Here is a 22,582-nt window from a genome sequence, read left to right as displayed (position 1 = left end):
ACTTTAAGGAAACTTGCCTTATTTTTCTGCAAGTAACCAGCATTTACTATGAGCAGCTTGGCAATTTTTTTTTATTTTTTTTTTTTTTAAAGCTAGTCCTAAGTTTCTTGAGCACCTGAAGCAGACCTTCACTGGTGTGCTCAGGCTCCTCAGCCAAACTCCTTTTGCAAAGCTAAGGGCTTCCTCTTGCCTCCTGTAAGGAGGCAGCACATGAGATCTGGGCATCGACACCTCTTAAAAGCAGAAACCATGCCTCTGAGGAGCATGGTTGAGCTCCAGAAGGTAACAGGGGGTTGTAGGAGCATCTCTGCAGTGAAGGACATGCGATCGCACAGTAAGGGCTTCACTAGAGGCCAACCACAGCCGTGGGGAGGCACGAGCTTCATCCCAGCGGCTACAACCCACCTGGTGTTCTGGGGTGGAGGGGGAAGTTCAGCTTCAACTCTCATTGTGCCCAACAGGAGTTAGTTAAAGAAAAGAGGAGGTCTGAAAGTCTGTCTGGGTTGGGAAGCAGGCGCCGATACTTTTTTGGGGAAAAAAACCTTCACGGAGCGAATTTATGGAGGCACATTCTAGACTGGGAAGGCTGCAATAAAGTGGTAAGCAATTGTGTCAGCACAGTCTAAGGCAGAGTTTCAAGCAAGATCTACGACTGCGGTCTGAGGCAGTGAAGCAGTGCAAGCCAAAAGCCTAATTAGAAAAATGCACACTAGTCAAAGTAATACACAAAGAGCATTTTGTACGGGTTACAAAGAAACAATTTGGATAGGAGGAAGAACAGACAACCGGCTCAAAATGTGAGCCAAGAGCCTGTACAGTTCACAGAGAGGGAAAGATTACAACTGAAAAAGACAACAGTAAGGCAGAAGCAGCACACATTTCAGGTGGGAACGAGACAGAAAGCAATGGCACAGCCCAGGAAACCTGGGCAGAAACCTTTGGTCCTGCTACTCACACTGATGATCCTAGTATTCTTCTCCTAAAAAAACCATAAACCCCCCACTTTTCTCCTTTGCCAGCTGGACAGTTGTGCAGGAAGGGTTGATCCCCTCTGACTCTTCCAACCCAAGCAAGGACAGCTCTAACTGAGCAGCAGTACCCACGCCCCATCAGCTGAGGCCATGAAGACAATGACAACATCCCCTTTCCATAGCCTTGTTACCTGATGGAAGTGCTTCCTCTCCTCAGGAAAGGCATTTTACAATGACAAGTGGCACTGTCAACAGACAGAAACCAAAATAATGCTCTCAACACACTACTGAGCAGATGAAACTACTCCCCGCTAGTTGATGTAGCTACTGTAGGAGATCTAAACCCACCACATCAGAAGAGCTGGCAGGTGAGATTTATGCTGGCAAAAACAGGCACCTAACAGATTGTTCATTTACCTATTAAAAAAAAAAAAAGCAGCTTTCAATTCTTAAAAAAATGAACTCTAGAAGTGATTTAAACTGCTAAAAATCAAGGGCTTTCCTTTCATTTCCTGGAGGGAGTCTGAGCAGTAACTCACAGCTCCGTACAGCTCTATATCCCAACAACTTATTTAACAACAGAAAAACAAAGAAGTGAAGGGAAAAAAGAAAACTTGTAAACACAAAGACAATATACCTGTCAAGAGAAATGAATACCCTACACTGAAGTGCTTTCAATTGGTTACTGTCAACTTTTCAGCTGCAGTAAAGCACTGATGAATAAAATCTCAGCCCAGGCTGGAGGAATGCTTTGAGTTAGTCTCAGTTTGAAGCCCTAATTCCAGGAGAGATCAGTTCTCAAAAGTACTATGACTTCATGATCTGGAGATCTGAAGAAGTGTGTAGGATTGGAGGCAATGTGAATATGGCACTAAGTTTGTAAGATACAGCACTAAGTCTGCAAGATACTGCAAATAAATTCAACCTGGAATTAGAAAGTACAGTTTTTACTGATCTCCATTCAGTAGCCTAAGGTGGATAACATCCAAATGCAACTGTTCACAAGTTGACATTGCTTTCGCAGCAAAAAAATCCAATTTGACTTACAGGCAGCTCATGGGAGGCGAGAGGGAGTAAACTCTAATCAACCCATAATGAGGGCGCAGAGGGCAGGCTTCTTCCCAAATAAAACAAACCCAGTAACCAGCTTTCAAGTCATCAGGAACCCACTCATACCTCCCAAGAGCACTGCAGGTCTCTGATGGAGATCTTCAGCACAGAATGTCGTCTTTTTTGAAAAAGAAAGTACCTTCCCTGATCTTCACCAGACAAGTCAAAGGGTGGTCAGCAGAGGTGAGCTTGGGTCCAGCCTCTCTAGAACCATTGCTTCGGGAAGGGCAGGGCAGCACCAACAGTTCTCAATCAACGTCAATATTGAACCCACACCCAGCAGAAAACAGAGACTTTTTTATCCCCACCAGGTATGCTCTTAAGTCCTAGCCTTATACTTTAATACAAATTGCTGGTTATAAATATCCTGATTAATTTCCAACTTGGATGGTTACCTTGTTTCTACTCTAAATCTAACCTTTAGCACGGACCAGAAGAGCCAAGGTATTCCATCTCCTGCAAGTGCCACCTAGAAGCACACATCTTGGTCATACCTCCTAGCCCTATGTGGATGTCTTCTTTACACTTAGAATATCTCAGATGTCATTCAATACGTACACTTGGCCACCTGAAACGTTTCCTAGTAGAAATTTTCCCTTAAGAAATGTTACTTTGCCAGCATGCTTCACTATCTAATTAGTGAATCCTAGCTCTAATTGGTAGTACAAAGGTGTACTTTACCAAAATCCAATGTAGTAGTTCATAGGATCTCACATCAGCACAGAACTGGGTGCGTGCTATCTTTAAGACACCCGTAAATCTTTCTGGAAAGACTTTACTAAAATAAGGTACAAGACAGCAGCTATTTTCTCATGGTACAGCTTCTGAAATTGGACAGAAATAACACTGTGAAATCACATCCCAAGTCAAGACAAACACTGCATCTAAGAGTCAATATTTATTTGATTAATAACTTACAAAATTTAACAGATTTAATTTATGTAAGGAGAGCTAATTTATTAAACATTTTACAGATTTCTTTTGTTCACAATGTAATACATCAAGATCTCAACAGTATTAAAATAATACTTGGCACAGTTATAAATAAAGAATATACAAAAAAATCCATAGCTTAAAATGTAGTGATGCTGTTTTACACATTAATTGAAAAAAATCTGGTGGACATCAAAGAATACAGAAACCTGCAAAGAAACAGCACATGTTTAGGGCCAAGACAAAATTCCCATTTATTCTACCTATGTCAGATTAAGTTGGTCTGATCTGCTGTTGGTCTGGATCAGCTTTGTTAAGTTTCAGAAGCAATGCAGTTTTGGTTCAACAAGTGAATTTTAAGTTTGATAACTTGACAGAAAAATGCTGCATAGTTGGCTCCCCCCTGCTTGATTTTATGATTTCACATCAAACAATTCAGCGTTACTCAAGACAAGTTACATTTTGCACTGGAAACTTCATACATCCCAAATCCATATATGCAAGCTAATTTTCACAACTACCTACTATTGCTCAAATTCTGCAGGTCTCCACAAAACTGTCACCAGAGAGCTATTAACAAGTAAATAGTGCAGAACTCACTACGTACTACCAAAGATCACCTCTTCTTTTGCAGACGTTTTTTGACAGGGACTGCATGACACAATTCATGGCAGTTAATGCTACTGGGCAACTAAACCCAAAACTTGTATCACGTACTGAACTGCTCTTCTGGTGGTAGGCAATATTTAATAAAGTGGATTGAAGTTCTTCAAGTCAACCGACCCCCAATGTGGAAAAACAAAAACAAAAACCCCAAAATGAACAAATATGCAGAACATTACTGGTGATTAAAATAAAAATATTGTAAAGTCTTCAAGCTTTTTTCCGATTAGAAAAAAATTATGAATAACTGATATCAACTGTTTTCACTGAAATATAATGTGTCTTCATTAGGATTACAAATTTTGTCTGACAAAAATAGCAAAAGCTTCTTGTCACCCCTACACCCAAACCTCTCCCATTAAAACTGTGTCCAAGACGATGTTGATTTTTCCAGTATTAAACATTCAAGTACTCTAATGCTGTACTTCTGTAAATCCTGATATCTGGTACTTGCAAACTGTGTGTCTTGAGATCAATGAACAACTACAGAAAAAATGTTTACTTGCAAATACTGAACATCAACTATTTACAGTTTCACTGCTCCTCTTACTAAGGCAAGGGCCGGGAATACCACTAGATTGCTTTATTACCTGTAATCTGCATATTACAGAAAACGCTAATTTTGCCAAGCATCAAACATGCAGTGAATTTGCAGGGCATAATGCCTATTAACAGCAATATTGAACATCACTAAAAGCTCATTAGATATCTTCCTACACTTTTTTTGGTTGAATAAAATGAAAATGAGCAGCTTTAAATACACTAAACACACACTCACAGAGAGAAAACTATTTGATAAATTATTTATATACAGATACACATTCTTTACACTGGTCTCAGACATCTGCTTTCAGGTCCCTCCCCAAACTCCCCTCACAGGTTTCTCGAACCACTGGGTTGCTACAGCACTTAGAAGAGAACTAACCTGATTCTCAGTCTCTCTGTAAACAATAGTTAAGGAAGCAGTGAACAATTCACTATGAGTATAAGAAAACACCATAACAAAAATCAGTGCATCACATTCAAGAAAAGCCCCTTTGGAATGCAATTTCAGATCATTCCTTACCTTCCAAACATATCTGTAGCATGAGAACTTAAAAAAAAGAACTTAAGAGTGATTTTCACGTGCCAATACACCATCATCTTCAGAACGCTGCGTTACATTTTCTGTGTGCGCGTGCTGTTATGGGGATTTTTCAATTTTTAATGTTTTTTTATAAGTTTGGTTTCCATTATTTTACATCCAAAGAAAATAAGCATTTCAGAAAACTCTGGGTTCTTCTGCAGTTGCATTCAATTTAAAACTATCTTGTCTTTTTATAATTGAGATTTTTGTTTTCACATCTGTGGTTTCCCCCATGCAATTTCTCTTCCAACGTGTCTCCAATTACACTACACTGTACTGTATGAGGACCAAACCTAATGTTAAAACATTGCTAGTTTGTAAGTTGCTTATACAATTACTTCAAAGATAATGATTTTTTTCCACGTTTTTTCCAAACATTATATACTGTAATCTAGTTTTACAGGTCTATCATGCATTTAAGCAGGGCTTGAACTTTGACAGAAGAGCTTTCCTTATTTGCGCAATTTCAGACTACATAATCTCAGAACAGGGTTATTACAAGTATTTAGTTGTACCACTAGCTGGTGGCAAAAAAAAAAAATCACCAAAAAACGTGGGCAACGTATTTTTTTCTCAACATTATCCGACATGCCCTACTGCTATAACTTAACACGTTACAGGGGATTCCCACCACATGATGTTTGTAACAGTATTGAAAAGCACATTTTTTCAATGCACATAATACTACAGAAAATCTGTATTAAAAAATCACATTACAGGATCTACAACATAGCGATCAGTGAACTCTGCATCATGAAATTTAGTTTTATATTCTAGACTCTTGTTTCAGTGGAATTATTCATATTGGGAAATAAATTCTTCTGCTCAGCACAATGTAACTACTTATGTCAATACTTCAATAATCTCATGCTCCATTGTGAAAGACCTTAAATAAAAAACCCAACAACAAATACTGTGAATATGCTGTTGCGAGTAATTCTCATGTTAAGAACTGTTAAAATCCCTTTTTGATCTTCCTCCTCTTCCTTATCAGGTTTGGCAGTTTATTCTGTCCATTTTCACTTTTGTTAATAAAATTCTGATGAAGAGAAGGTACCTTATGATTCATCATCAGCCCTACACATAGCATGCTACTCTTCAAGGGATGCGGATTCGAGAGAGAGAGAAAATTTTTCAGGCACCACTCAGATATGATATGCTCACAGGATGAAGGTGGTGCTACACTAGCTGGTAGCCTGATCCTGAAGTTTGGTCATATTCTATTGTATACTGCCTTGTCCAGTCCACGATAACGGGCCGAAAAAGACCACAGCATCTGAATTCAAAGAAGTCTATAATGTTCCTTATGCATCCGTGGCTAAAAACAAAACAAACACGCATGTTAGTAAGCAATATCATAGCTCATCTAACAAAGTACAACATTTTTTGTCTACCTACAAATTCGATTCTTCACCCTTTAAGTTCTTAACTGTAGAAAACTAATGCAGTTAAGAATTGTCTTAGCGCTTGCTGACGAGCAAGTTCTGAAACACGTAGTAGTCACCAGTAGACCACCAGGTAGTCACCGTGGACAGAAGCAAGACACTAACTTTCTTCCACTATCTACCAAAACTGTATGGAGAAACATAACATGTTCTTGGCAGTGCACCATCATGTAGCATAGCATGGTAATTCAGATCCCTTTCTAAGAGGAAAGTTACATTGTACAGATGGATGCAAGACAAAACATCATGAAGTGAATGTCTTCCTGGAATAATTTACATTTTTATTAACATCTATTTCTGTCATACATACTTGTTCACCAGCTGCAGGTCTAGGATCAATTAAGTCCCTAGACAACACAAAATTAAGAAAGCATTATCTGAATTAAATGAACTATTCAAGTGCTTTCTGCTGCTGAATCAATTAATTGTGAAATATTTAAGACACCTACATCAAAATTCCAACAAGCTGTTTTTTTAAAAATCTTAATTACACATGGGCTGAATAGATCACGGTTTTCTGGAAGAGAAGCTCATGTTACGATATATGCAAGAACAGGTCTAAGCAACAATGAGATGACAACGACTTGATGTCAATGCTTCATCTGACAGATGATGTCAAGTCAGTTATTTTATACATCTGGTGTTATTTTCAGGAATCATTTTTATAATAGCAGCTATTTCAGTGAAAATGGTTTGTGAACGTTTCATTAATTTAGGGATAAAACCAGTAGTTTTTTCCCCTATCCTGTGCACCACCCTGCGTTCTTCAGGCAAAATAATTATCTGGTTTTGGTGTAACTCTAATCTGTAGGAAGAATGCAACCGTACAGAGATGTTTGTCTGCTTCTCACTAGAAGTTTTGTATGGAGAGATATTAAAAAAAGATCACACATATTTCTCTTCTAGCACAAAAATCAAACTGCAACAATAACTCCTATCTCCTGTTCCCCTGGGTGTCACCTGAAAGAGCAGCAGCTCCCACAGGAGACACAGCATATGCAGCAGGATGAGACATGCTTCTGCCCTTTCCCTGCTCCTTTCTTGTAAAGTGCCCTCACCCCACCAACATACCAGCCTCACGTCTTCATTTATTTCCTGCTTTGGCTCCACAAGCTGCTCCATGCCACCGTATTCCAATTCCAGTGCTATAACATCCCTGAGCCCTCCTCTTTCAGCTTGCAGCCTTATCACTACAGAAACCAGAATCCCGACCTACCCTTTACATACTGATACCACCCACTTTACCTACTGCAACACCCACTTCAGTTCCTGGGACATCCTGCTCCCTTCCCCACAAGTAGCTTTGTCCATGCTCTTCCTCCCAAGCAGCAAGCGCTGCCTCTTTTCTCACAGTAAAGAGGGCAAGGGGAGCTACTGCACAGAGCAAATTGAACAGCACATTAAATACCAATCGGGAGAAAGTGCCTGGTGTAGAAGTGAAGATCCAGGTCAACATCAGCACCATGTGATAGCAATTACCTCTGGTTTGGGCATCTGATTTATAAAAAGGATATTTATTTCCCCATAAACTCTACAGCAAAATATGACCACTGCTGGAAAGCATTCTTTTCTGTGCTTAAGCATCCCTGTCTAGAGTCACTACAAAACGTTTATCACTTCCTTTAACTGGACAGAATGTGTTACTGTAAAAATAGCTGACAGATTCAGCATTCCAAGTAGTGAAAATACGCTAAAAGTATTTAGCTATGTTCTGTTTCATCAAGCTGCACAATTCAAACATATGCAAGGCTACACAAATAGAAATAAGTTTACATTTTAAAACTTACTTGAATGGGCTTTCAATAGATGTGGTTGTAACTTTAAAGTGCTTGTATCTTCTTGCATTCATTCTTTCATTTGTCGTGATACCCAAGCAAGATATCTGAAGACAGGAAAAAGAGTGAGCCATTTAGCTCATGTAAAAACAGGCAAACAAGCCCTGCATGAGCTAGACTGAAAGAAAGAGGACCAAATTTACTGTGTTATATTCCTTCTTTTGAAGGAGTTTTTGTCTGGGGAAAATAGCAGGTCCCAACATAAAACACCACACAACAGCTGTACCAGATTGTGCAAAAGGTTTAATTTTGCAAGTGATCAGAAATAAATCATGATCACTGAATAAACTGTGACAACTTAGCTCATAAGAAAGAGATGCCATTACTATATTGTCAGCTGAAGTGTACTGTAAGTAACAGATTCAGGAGTTACTTTACACAGCATTTGAATGACTTTCTTCCCCTCCTGACATTCTGTTTATAGCTCCAGTAATATTTTTTCCCCCATCTATAAATTTGTTGCAGTAACATAACTTTTCTGTCTGCAAGACAAAAGATGACCAGAAAAAAGAGGGGTTTTTTGTTCATGTTGCTCGTGTTTTTTCTTTTTTACAGAATCATTTGGCCCAACGGCTACCATTTTCTGTAAAAGCTTTCCAACTACATTAGCCTAAAAGGGTATCTTATGTAGAACTGGAGTTTACTGTAATGTGATGTAATCAGAAACAAAAATGAGAGCTCCCTTAGCAGCCTTATACTACACTCCTAGTGAAATATAAAGTCAACTCTGCTGCACATTACAAAAGCAAGAACATTTTAAAAGGTGAGTTTGGGCTGACTTGCCCCATTTGGATGCGCTTAATATCTCAGCATTTTCTTTGCCTCCATGAAACCCAGTGAAGTTTCACAGCTATGTATACAAATGGGCTCTCAACGGCCAATTTTTGAAGTAGGAAGTAAAGGTTCTAAATTATTTTTCTAAGATAGTAAGTAGTGATTCGACAACAACTCTGGTCAGTTCATTAAGAAGGGCAAGTCCAAACTTTATGATGGAGAGGGAAAAAAAAAAGCAGCAAGAGTAGGGGCTATGCAGTTGCAAACCAAAAGAAGCAATTGAGACAATATCTTTATCAATTTCATTATTATGGCAAACTCCAAAGAGATTTGCCAAGAATAATCTTAAGTTTTCAATGAGTAAAACTCTTAGGAAACTTAGTACTATGACTGTGTGTTCAGTTTTCATTTTTCCAGGATTATTAAGGAAGTCAAATGCTAGAATTATTTTGCTTAATTACACTAATGATACAAAATACTGTGAGATGTATTTTTCCAAGTGCCATAATCCAAAGATTCTTCTACACACAGATCGTATTAATAGGAATCCTCAATGGGGAACTTAGTGGATCATGATATAAGCATGATGGAAGGCTCTCTGGAAAGTCACATGCTTATTGTGCTAGAAGTCTGGTGGGTTAGACCGCTTTGAAAGCCACCTGAAAAACAAGTAGTTACCTCTGCTCATTTTTCTTGGACAGGAAAGACCTCTGTAAGACTGAATGGCTCTCGCTCACAAATAAAAGATTTTGAAATTGATATAGGTTGTAAATGAATATTGTAGAGAAAGGAGGACAAAACTTAAATTTCCTGAAAAGTTTCACCTAAGCCTTAGAAGATTATTTTTATTTCCAGGTTCTCTGGAAAGATTAAATTGGTAAGTTTCACGGTTCTTTAATGACAAGTCATACTGAAAGACTTTCAAGTCATACTTAAAGGTTTTCAGTATGACTTGTCTTTCCTTAAAAATGAGAAAGAAAAACTTGGGTTTGGTCAGATTACAGTACAGTAATGCGATCTCAAATGACACTGAAGCAGCGTAAAAAATTACTGCTACCATCCTCTTTCTGCTAATGACACAGTGCATTACTGCAAGTTTGACCCACAGATCTTATCCTCTATTAGTCTTTATTGCCTTTCCCTCGTCTATTTTATGTTTTTGCCATTCTAAGAATGGAAAGCAGAAAGTAGGTATTTTAACCTCTTGCAAAAAAAAAAAAAAAAAAGCACAAGTGAATGAGAAGTGAATGATGCCTAATATCCAGAGACAACAGATGCCTGCCTCCTCCAGCGTGGCTGAGAGACTAAGCACTTGGTCTTGCATAATGAACATTAAAATTTAAGTGACAGAACTATCTGATATTCTCATGTCACTCCCAAGACTCAGCATTACAAATGAAGTGCTCTTCCATACCTGATACATCTGACACATGAGTAACACAGCCACCCACATGAAGTGAAAAACACTGTTCAGAAACATCCAAAACATCCATGGAGAACAGGTAGCAATCTGTGTAATATAGGTCCAAAATCCATCCTTTGCATAACTTGTCTCACAGTGGAAACCCCAATCTAGAGAAAAAACAGTGTCAAAAACCATACAGAAGATTTAAGATGTTTACTATACATCAACATAATGCCCACATTAGAATGTATTAAATTAAATAAGAAAATGACAGTGTGCTAAAGCAGTTTTACTTGCTCTCTCTTCCTTTCCCAACTCCTTGAATACATGACATATGCAGATACCTGGCTGTGATGAAAAAAAAAAAATAAATCTAGGACAAGAAAAAACATAAATCTTCTAACTTAAAATACCCAATATAGTCAATTAATAAAATGCAGTTCAAGTCCAGATTAAAAATATCTAAAACTCAGATAAGGGAGAAATCTGTAAAAATCCATACCAGGAGATAAACAAAGTATTTACAAGCAATTAAAAAAAGCCAAACCCACATATTTACTCACAAGAGATACATCCATAAATCATCCAGCAGATCATAAAGAGCAGGAAGAACAGGTATCCCATAAAATAGCGATGGTTTCCTGCTCCTGAAGTTGCACAACAACAGGGACCAAATTACTACACTTTCAGATGACAACACTACACCAGAAAGTTTAATTGCTTGCTTAAAGTGCTGCTTATTATTGTATAGAGAAACATTACTCTCCAATATTAAGCCAATAAAACTTCAAGACAGTGAAATTAGCTGGTTTACTACAATTTTTTTTTTACTTCTCAAACTAAGCAATGTTTTATTTTCTTCAATTTCTGTCGCATTACAGCTGCAATTCACACAAATGCATTTCATTTGTAACATCTTTCATGAGCTAATAAAATTATTGATAGACAATATTTAGAACAATGTTGGTGACAGCTGTTGCAGAGCCCTGAACAGCCGGGAATCACACATCAATAAATATTTTTCAAATTCCATTAAAAAATCGTCAGACTGCAGAGTTCACATTCTTAAAAGAAACAGAAATATGAATATACAACCTCCCTTGATAATAAGCTAACTCACAGCTTAGTTGTAAACCTGCTTGATGAAGCTAGCTAAAAATAAAATATCTAATAGAACTTGTAAAACAAATACATGTAACTGAACAGATGAGGACTAACAACCTGGCTAAAGTAATAAATGGGATAAAACCCATTCTGCTTAAGACAGAACTTAAATGCAAGAGAATTCAGTTACTAAAAGACTGATCTATTTTTAATATTAATTAAGCTAAAAAGATGCCTCTTATGCGAGTACATCATAATCCTGAAGTACTTGGCCTTCCTTCTGTTTGTAAAGTATGTCCACTGTTGCAACCTTCCAACAGCTCTAGGCTGTAAACTAAACCCACAGAGATGATAACAGGCTACAAAAGGTTTGGCTGTCATCATCTACCAGCACAGCATTTACTTCTTCATTATGTCAAATATTTTGCCTGCTAACACAAGAGCATCCTCTGGAGGCAGAAAATAATCAAGTGCTTTTAGCAAGTGAACTGAAAACTATATAAATAAGTGATGAGGAAAAATACACATACAACACAAGCTCGACTAAACACAAGACATTTCCCTGAAAATCAAACAAGTTCCTTCAGACATAAAATAGGTTGTAACACTGCCTTCAATCACCTAAGAGCATACAAGGAACAGTGTTGGTAATGTCCCTAAGCGTATCAATCACTTTCATTTGTATTCTAAATTTCAGAATTGGTAAGTTTCAAATAATACGTTTTTTTAAAAAATGGAAGTTAAATGGTGACCTAGAGGTCCATCTGAGAGGATGAGATGCTTCTTTCAGCGGAATCTTCAATGATACTAAACCAAATTCCGCTTAACAGGAAATCTCTCTGTATTTAGTAAAAAACATACAGGTAGCATTTAAAACGATGACACAGGTACAATCTTGGTCACAGTTAAAAAAAGACTTTGGAGAAAGGAAGTTGAGAAACTGCCTTTCTTCTGTATCTTAAATAAGGCTGGACAAAACACAGCACTATTTCTACAGTTTCACCCTGGACTGGCAGGAACACAGTCAGTTATCCTCCACAGTTAAAACAATGCTGTAAGAATTATCGCTAATTTCTTTTATATGGTTGTGCTTATATTATACATAAGTAATAACATGGAGTTATATCTCATGATTTAGACTATTTGTTCATTTCTGAATTTTTCCTACTGTTAGCTCCTTGGAGAAGAATCTTTAGTGGGGGGAAAAAGTGATCATTATTCTAAACCATAAAATAGTTTCTCATATACACAAGACCTACCTTCTGAGTCACTGCTATCAGAACAATAATTCAGTACAACGTCATCATGACCCATGTGACAGAACGGTTTAAAATTTGGCTCTAGCTCCGTTCATGCTATTACTTGAAAACTAAATTTCTCTTGCAAATCTGCAGTTTGATTTTGAAAAGTAACTACAAGTGTCATAAAACCTGTTATTATTCATTTTCAAACTATCAACTGTAAAAAACATAATGCTATTTTGATACTCCATTACAAAGAAAAGCATAATCACCTTTAGAGACTCGCTCACTATAATTTTAAATAAAATTTTGCAGGTATGATGAAAATAATTTGCCCCTATTGCCTATTTATTTATTTTCCAAGTGGTCTGCACTTTTTGTCAGCCTCTTCAGAATGGTAAAAATATTCTCTCAATCTCTTTCTGCATCAAGTTGTATCACCAAAGGATTTATTTTGGAGTGTCTGTACACACTCTTACAATATTTCTCAGTCCTATCTTTAGTAAAAGTCTTATCCTTCTAACACATTCAAATGAAGCCTACATAAAACATTTCCAAATTCCACCTTTCCAGAAAGGCGTGATTCATGTTTCCCTTTTTGGCAAACATACCACGAATGCTGTTTTAAGAACGGATTCTGTTTTGTAATCCTATGCTCAGTCACCACGTACCAATCTGAGAGAGACAGAGAAGCCATATAAGGTCATTTAGACCATCACTCCCTCCAGTTCAGGGCTGTTCCCATAGTGTGATTTCTAGTGCTTTTCTCCCAGATACTATCAAGTGTCCTAATGTTTACTTTTACCTGCAGTTATCCCAGTCTGTACAAGACCACCACCACCAGTAGGAGGATTCTGCTTTTCCATCACCATTGTTTTTTAAAAAACTTTTCCTTCACCTAACTTAATCCCATTACTCACATGCTCTCTTATTACACACAAATGAAGGTCTTTCCTCCCCCACTTGTTTCTTATGCTTTTCCAGTTACTGATTAAAATACTGGATTCTTTCTGTCCCATGGACAAGTACTCCTCAGCACTCTTGCAAAACAAACTGTCACTAAACACACGCCAAAACCTGAGCCTATGCCCCTAGGCCTGTTGTAATTGAAAATGTCTCAGTTGTTCATTGTAAAACATCTAAAATATAAATCAAAAGTGCCTCAGGTAGTAACACCAGTAGGAAATACAAAGTAGAATGGACTGATTTAAGTCCACCTCAGGAGACTTCAGTGATGTTCTATTACAACTCAAATACCAGCATTCACTATGTTACTACTCTTGATCATTAGACCAAACTACTGCAACTATCCGTTATTATATATATTTGGAAGGACTACAATGAAGCATTTATTGGCTGCCAGCTGTCAATGAATCCAGGTCCTAACTGCTCCCCAAGACTAAAGTTACCTCTGCTTGTGTCCTAAAAAAATAAACTAGCGAAGCAAGCTGCACTCATTTCCTAGCTGTGAAGCCTTCACTGCTCCCTGAATAATAATGGCTTTCAAATAAGTTTCTCAAAATGTATGACAGGGAATAGTGGCAGTTAGAGACTTTATTCCTGTTCTATAGCTGTTCCTTTCATCATCACTGGGGAGAATAAATGACTACCTGGGGGGTCAAAAAGAGAAGAATACCTCAATAGGAAGTCATTCTGTATCTAACTGCTATAATCATGACATTTTTGAATCGTGTACTTTCCCATTATATTACCAAAAATTATTGGTAAAGATGAAAATTTTTGTCTTATGTAAAGGAAAACAGTCGGCTGTGGAATTGGTACATGCCTTTTCTGCAGACTTTAAAAAGGAGTTAAGCTTTGCATCTGTTAATTACTAGAGTTTATGTTAATAAAAATAAATATAGAGGAAACTGAATTAGACACAGAACAATTTTGAGGATGGGTATATAACAGACAATAAAAGTGAGAATAATGCAGAGAATCACATGTAGAAAAAATATTAAGCTCAATATTGAAAATGTTTTTCCTTCTACCAAAGGACCTTAACAGTTTTTCTCAGACTTTGGCAGAAGCCAAGTCACTTTCACCATGAAATGAGAACAGAAAAAACCCTGCAAAATACCCAGGGTCAACTTCAGAAGCTTTTCCCTTCTTTATCTGTTAAGACAACATGGTATTTTAGCAAATGACTCACCTACACAGTTACCCACCCACGGGCAGTGGTGATCAAACTTCGCTATACACCGATTGCATACACCACAGTGCTTGGACCTCACTGGCTTCCGTATCTGTAACAGTTATTAACATTTGTTTAGAAGAGCAAAAAACCCTGACTTATCATAAATAGAAAAATACCCCTCAATTTACATTTAATTGATTGTGATATTGTTAACCCCTTAGAGAACTTCAAACTTGATGCTAATTTTTAAAGCAATCTTAGCTATTAAGCTTCATCTATACACTATTTAATACAAACTTCTATACAACCACATTGAAATCACTTTCACGCTATTTTTGTTATATAAAGGATTTTTTTCCATACAAAGTTCTCCCATCACCTCCAGCTATTGAGCTTTATATAGCAACCAGTTTAATTCCAGCTTTTTAACAAAGAAAATAGAGAAAGAGTTTGAGTTCCACAATTCTGTCAGTAACGTTCATAACTGAGCTCCAACATAAACTCTTCCAGCTTATTTTCTAAAGACAAGAATAGACTCAACAAGTGGAACTCAGTGGGACTTAAAATGCTAAATTACTCCCAACAATTTTTAAAAGTTTATGTTTTGAAAGAAATATAAAATGGGAATAAAGAACTGCTATTAAACTGTTCTGAGATACATATGCATACACACACATAATTTTTAAGGTGCCACATCTGTACATAATTTTCCAGATTAAATTTTGGGAATATTAACATCATTCGTGTTATACACAGGTCAGAGCATTACAGTGTAACACTGATAAACCTGATAATTTTATACTTACTAGTTAACTTTCTTAAAAAGAAATGCATTGCACTTACTATGGTTACTTTTTTTTTTTTTCCCCCTTAAGCAGTTATTTCCTTTTAAATTTTCTGTGGTAAAACTAAGTATTAACTAGTCCAAGAAAAGTATTTGCTTGCAATTTGGCAAGCTTTATAAAAACTAAGATTTCCCCCCTGCCCTGATTACTACCAAACTGAGAAATACACTTGAATTTTGAAAGAAATTTTTTACTGGAAGCATCATGTAACTTTACTGTGAGTTACAGAGGTGATGGGAAGTCATCTGTGATTTTCATAACTTGTTAGGTATACAACCAACCATCTTGGTAGGTATATTGGATACTTGGATTTTGACACTGGCAATTTATTTCCACAGTGATCATTTTTGTCTTCCTCTTATTGTTGCAGGGGATTCTGTGTACAGATACATTACAGATATATTATTTATTGAAAACACTGCTTAAATTAAGGATTACAAATAAACCCTGCCCTTGAAACTGCATTATTAAGGCCAAAAAAGCGTTCAGTATGGGAACATCTAATTTTGGCCTAGCATTAGAAAACAAAACAAAACAAACCAGTGCTGCAATTGATTAAAAAATACACTACCAAGCAGGTACTGCAGAATATACTGAGGTCCAGACTTCCTGTCTCTGCAAGTTCTACTATCGTCTGCAGAAAAAAAGAGAAAAGAAAAGAAGAGAAAGAAATTAGAATTTAGTATATAAACAAATGCTGACAACCATCATAACAGCTTCTTTTCAGATCCAGGGTTGTGAACGCTATTCATCTCAGGTACTTTCCACACACAGGAACAATTTAAATTCTGCTGAAACTGATTTTAAACCTACTTTATTAAACAAATATGCACATTTACTTCTAAATTAATTCTAGCTTATACTTATTCCTAGTCTATCTAGGTTTAGAGAAAAGGCAAGCTTATATTAATTTTGATACACCTACGCAGTGATTAACATCAGTTTGACTAACCTGTTGTTAAACTTATTAAAATTAACGCAGCTGAATTTCCAAACAGGAACATAAATAAAACTAGCTAGCAGGATCAGCCAGTCTAAAACCCAGACTTTCCTTCCAGAGGTATCCCATCAAAACCTTTAAATCTATATTCACCTCTTTCCTCAGATGTTGAAGCTTCGAGAATGAAAAGAAATAATGCAAACCAAACCTCCTCTTACAAATAATGCTATACTTATGGGTCAAGTGATACACAAGTAGGAATCTGTTAAGCATGCCTATACATTCACACTAAATTATGTATTTCCTTTTTTATTTTGTACACTCCTTCACTACCCACTACATTGTTGGAATAGAAGGAACCTATTACTCCATTAAATGGTTTCCAACAATTTTTAAAATTCAGCAGCTGAAATCATGCCATGTGAGCCTTAAATGACATCTGCAACATATGGAAAATATCATGAAAACATTTTTTTCCAGAATATTCTTCCTTGAACCAGAAGGAGCTCACTCTGCATAAATAGCCTAATGGCAAATAGATTAATCTGTTCCCTTTCAAACCACGTATATCATTCACATCAAAGCGGTTTCTAACTGCAGAAGCAATAAAATAGTCCTTACAACTATTTTCTCATCACAGTAATATAAACATAACTACCTTAATTAGACGATGACCACTAAGGTGGGCATCTTGACCGAAGCCGCAGAAGTTTTCCTCCAAAATACTACACTTAATAACTGGTTTGGAAAAATTTATGGAAACTTTTCCTCAAAGTAACCAGTAAAAGCTACAGTCAACAGTCCAGGGGTAAATCAGTGTCTTGATGCCTTCCCTGCTGATCTCTGGTAAATGAGGAAGAGTCTTCACAGTTTTCTAACACTTCTAAGCCCTGAAAGTTGGACTATTCTTTTCTCCTTGCTTGTTGTATTTCCATTTGCTATTGGCCCAGTATTTTTGCCTTTACCACTGCAACCCTTCCGATCCCCTCTCCAACCACCCACTGCCATTCACAAGCCCCTCCATGTCTCTCTTGCAGCTTGCCAACTTCAGTACTCAACATCCCTTTCTCATCACCCTCTGCCATCCCTCACTGCTCTAACATTTCCCACTACAGGACTGAAAATTAAAGGGCCTCCCTCACAAGAGTAACTTTTGTAAATAAACCAGATGAACAAAAAGCAAAAAACCCAATTAGATGTATCTACCGTGATTTCAATGCTGCTGGTGCGGCTTTTGTTAACTTAAACAATTTCATACAATGCCTTTTGGACAATTTCATACATAGTCCCTCTGATTTCAGTGGGAGTACACACTACGCTACAGACTAACGAAAGGATGCACCAAGGAATGTGCATGGTGTGATGCTCAACACTGGAGTTCAGTATTGTCCACAGGCAAGATCCCAAAGCTCAGGAGAACAGAATTGAACAGCAGCAGATAAATCACTTAAATACAACTCATCAGAGCTTATAACATAGAGACCCAGGAGTACTCAAGTTAGAGCCACATTGCTGTGCTTTGTAAACCTTGGGTCTATTTTCTATGGTTTCGAACTATTCGAAAATTTTATTTATTTTTTATTTACTTATTTTAAGAGTGACTTGGGTTATTTTGTAACAGAGAAGAAAGGACATGACATATCAGAAGGATAAACATCTGAAATTGTTGCTTACTATGCAATTCCAAACATACTTAACTTGGTCTTCTGGAATTAAAAGAATTTTTTTGGTTGCTTATTCCAAAGCTAAAGGTTAACTCAACATTAAACGTCTGGAGACAAATTATGAAAATGTGAGAAAGCACTACATTGCATGAAGGTAAGACACACACCCTAAGGTGGTTTATACCCCTCATAAGAGATCATTTCACAATTTGGGTAGCTGCAATGTAAGAAGTCCAAAACATTCACAGCCATATGCATCTGCCTGAAGACGTTGCATTTTACAATTCCTATCCAGTTCAGCCAGGCTTTTGTAACCACGCTTAGCTACTTAAGCAAGCAGATCAAATAAATTGCATATTTGTGCAATTTGCTGAATCCAAAACAAAGTGCAGTTGCTGACGATTCTATTTAATTTAGTCCAGTTGAAGGAAGAGAATTTAGTCTGGAATTTACTTTGGCAAATTTGCAATAATAGAAAGGGAATTTGCAGAGTAAATCTGCGCATTGACTAACAATTCAGTTATAACCTATCGGATAATACAAAAATCGTTTAAGCTATTGCAACCATCCTTTCAAAGGCTATTACATGTCCATTCCTACCCACGGCCATAATTCCAAGTGGTCTGATGTCGATCCATCCACAAAGGTGTTTCCACAAATGACTGTGAAGTAGAAGCTCAAGGATGTGAGCTTCTAGGAAACTTACCCAAAAGGAAACAAACAAAATGCTTCTGCTGCTTGTATAATTTTGGCATATTCAATGCTCAGTTTGGCTGCTAAGAACAATGCACTTAATAGAAAACAGAAGTGCTAATAAAAGTGTCATAACATCTCAGAAAGGTATCATTAGATCATCCATATTTTCTCTAACATTTATACCAAAACAAAAGCACACCCCAGATTGCCAGGGTTTTTAGTTGTTTTAGCCTCAAAAATGTTTGTCAGTCTAATACTTTTAGATGTAAAAGTAAGGAAAATTGGAGGTGCTTAAAAGTCTGGGAGGTTTGTATAAAATCAAATTAAGTAACACTTTCTCCACAATGGCTTATTTGTTTCAGTAAGGCAAAACTCTGAAACTTCACATTTTCATTTTCACCCAACCGCTTTTTAAACTTTTTATCTTGAAAATTTAAGTTACAATTTTATTTTATTACTCAAAAAGACCAAAATGCAACTTTGGACCAGCAAGAGTTGAATATATATTCCAAATGCAAAGAAAAAAAAAGAAACCTGGAAGACAAGACTTTTCAGTATTTTAGACCTTTTGTTATACAACAATTTATTGAAATTTCATGTACTGAACAGCAAACTACTCTGACCAACTGGTGGAAGGCTGCTGAAGAACAAGTTTCACATAGCTCTTGGCTTTACCTTTTTCTTTTGTTCTTCCGTGGCTTTGATGATTCCTGGATCAGATTTCCAGGATTTTCCAAAATTGTAGAAAAGTGCAATGCTATTAGCGAGGAATGGAAGATGTATAAAGAAAAAATTGAGATGTGTTTAAAGTTAAGGAATCTGAAGTTTAAAGCCAAATTTTCCTCTTGAAAACACCCACTGATAATTCTGAAATAAAATTTGAATAAATTTAATTTTTAAAATGCCCTTGAGTCACTGTATTCTGAAATTAACAAAATTCAGCGCTGCTGTAAGAACCAGCTTAGTACTCAGTATTTTCTATTGCTTAAACTTGAAAATTTACTTTTTTAAATGTCGTTCTCCATGATGCATTTCTAAGGCACTTATCCTTCTAAAGAATGAATAACGATAGTTCAGTTTTTGTAATTATTTTCCCTTTTAAATAAATAAAATTCCATGAAATTTATCTTCTTAAAAGTATTTCCTGTTTTCAAAATAAACATTTCAGAGCTCTATTTATGAGATAGACATTTGACTGCCTATGCCTTCAGTGGCTTGACATTCCCATTAGATCACAGACAGAACTGTTTCTAGCCATAGAAGGAATTGTGCTGCAACAACCATTGGTGCATGGCAATCATGTCCCAACACTTATCTCCAAGAAAGGTACTGTCTGAAACCTGGTCCTATTATAAGGCAATACCCATATTTTACATCAAAGTTATTTTTAACATAGTAATACATCTAATACTTACAAAACCACAGGGTTTAGTATTCTCTGGAAGTGCTTATAAAATCAATTACCATATAAAGACAGAAAACAACCATTAGTTTTAAAATATATTTCCTGTGTTGAATGACTTGCCATATAACATGCCTAGTCTTACAACACTTGACATTTCTTCACCGATTGAAAACAATTTGAAAAACCAAATACTTCAGACAAGCCACTACCACAAAAAGCAGAAAATTATTTACTCTGATAAACCTACAAAAGACTTGACCAACCTGACTAAAGATACCTGTCAGCTGTCAGTCATAACTGTAAGGACATGCCATATTTGACAAAGCTGTGGTGGCAGAAGCCTCTACAGCATTATCCAGGCAAAAAGGACACTTATTACTCAAGCGTAGTCATTAGAACTTCTACTGTATATAAGTTTTGTATATTGTGTGTTTACATTCAAAAACCCTGAATATAAGACTTAAAAACAAGCATTATGTGGCCATCTGTAGTGAACTGGTATGTAACACTTTAAAGACAACAATAAAAAGCCATTGTTTTCAATGCTTTGAAAAAATCTGATTTTGAAATTAGAACAGATGCTCAAGTATGTTCTGCTATATATCTACAAGTATATCCTATTGGAAAAAATGTTTGTTAAAGGCATTAAGCAGTATTAAGAAAAAAATTACATAAACCACTGATAACTACCTGGTACAGCTACAAGCAAATATTAAATGAAAACACACACAATTTCTATAGAGTAACTTCTCCACTGCTCTTGTGATGTGAAAGAACCCTGAAATATGAATAAATACAAGTAAGGCCTCTTTTTGACTTCTGAAATACTAACAAAGCCTCATTGTTCACGTGAAGTGTATCCCAAATAACTTTTGTTTTCCTTCTGTTGGGGGGAGGAATGGGCTGTGAATTTCTAATTTAAAAATATTGGCAAGTTAAGTTAAAATTTTTAATCATGTACCTTATACAATAGAATATTAGTATTAACTCACTAAAGGCTAATTAATCTTTCCTCTAACAAGCTGTTTCCAGCAAGTTTATAATAGGGAAAAAAACCCACCAGCTATACTATAACCTAAACACTCACAGTTCTATTTGATACATTACAGATGATGAGTCCTGACTTTAATATTTACACAATCTAATTTCTTCCTATTTTTTTTTTCTAAAACTACCTGCTGCCAAGTATAAGCTGGTTCAACTTACTTATACAGCTACAGAGAGATTACATTTTCTTTAGAATACTAAAAGTATCACTGGGGGTTTTGCCACAACAGTGAAAACTGTTTTTTCATTAAAAATACCTTAATCAGACATCTGTACAATAAAGGTACAACTGAAAAAAAATCATATGACCTATCCCTAATTACTATACGTCATGTCTAGACTGTTGAAGATAGGGGGGAAAGAATTTATTTTCTATCCAGTAGAAGGGGTTTTATAACCTTAAAGTTTTGGAATTGTTTTTTTACTGACTAAAATTTGGACAACCTGTGTGATAAAGAAGCCGTCCTTTTTCGGAACTTACCCTTCCCCCATTTTACTTCACAAAATACAGAGAGAGCATAAGAGACTCCCCACAAAGTCTAAGTTTTGCCTTTCCTTTTATCATGGTGGTGTCAGATGAGTGCAACACTGGCGGTATAAACGGTGGCAGGTAAGAGACTTCTGTGCTGAGGATGGGAGATGTCAGGAGACTACACGAGAAAGTAGAACAGTAACGATGTTAATGGAGAAAGACTAAGTCAGCAGTATTTTTCATTAGTATCTTCAAAACCCCATTTCTCATAAGTTTTAAGCAAAACTGAGGACAATGGATGAAAACCAACATGACTTTTAAGGAGAAAGGGAAGTTAGAATTGTCTTCTCCGGGATATTTCTGGCATATTATGTAAACAACTCCAACTGTGGGATTCATCTCACCTACCTTAAATCACTCAGTGTGCCTTCATACACAGCAGAAAAGAAAAAGGCACATCCAATCTCTGTTCAGTATCAAGATATTTAAATTAAGTCAGAGGAGCAGTGCCCTCCAAGTGGCTTATATCTCTCCACTGGCTACAAAGAGAGCTTAAACAACTAACTTAGATATGGATGTCCACACGAGAGGTATCTCAAGTTATGTTGAACTCCCCTTTGAAGTTTACTTCCAAAGAGATCTTAGCAACTTGTATCACAGACAGCTCTCAAATCTCTCCATAGGCCAGAAACCTTTGTAGGTTTGCATTAGCTACGGAGTAGGAAATCAGTTCTCCAGAGAGAGTGCCTCGTTTTGTCCTAACATC

The 22,582-nt window shown here is 36.6% G+C and overlaps 1 protein-coding gene across 2 annotated transcripts in view; it reads right to left on the bottom strand.

Annotated features, from left to right (window-relative positions):
- Positions 1-3,908: 3,908 nt before the first annotated feature.
- The window catches only part of ZDHHC17 (zinc finger DHHC-type palmitoyltransferase 17), a 76,510-nt gene continuing 57,836 nt past the window's right edge, over positions 3,909-22,582 (bottom strand). Inside the window, exons 11-17 of one of the 2 annotated variants that reach the window (XM_049792030.1) lie at positions 19,568-19,692; positions 16,164-16,226; positions 14,763-14,856; positions 10,826-10,909; positions 10,272-10,429; positions 8,036-8,130; positions 3,909-6,121 (exon numbers count right to left, since the gene is read on the bottom strand). In XM_049792030.1, coding sequence (XP_049647987.1) covers positions 5,983-6,121; positions 8,036-8,130; positions 10,272-10,429; positions 10,826-10,909; positions 14,763-14,856; positions 16,164-16,226; positions 19,568-19,692 — 758 coding nt within the window. In that variant the 3' untranslated portion in view covers positions 3,909-5,982. The remainder of the gene's footprint in view (positions 6,122-8,035; positions 8,131-10,271; positions 10,430-10,825; positions 10,910-14,762; positions 14,857-16,163; positions 16,227-19,567; positions 19,693-22,582) is intronic. The other variant, XM_049792031.1, reaches the window with a different exon arrangement.

Source organism: Accipiter gentilis, chromosome 34 (assembly GCF_929443795.1).
Source record: "Accipiter gentilis chromosome 34, bAccGen1.1, whole genome shotgun sequence".
Taxonomy (NCBI): domain Eukaryota; kingdom Metazoa; phylum Chordata; class Aves; order Accipitriformes; family Accipitridae; genus Astur; species Astur gentilis.
Note: the sequence above shows the minus strand (reverse complement) of the source record. Positions and strands in the feature narration are given on the sequence as shown.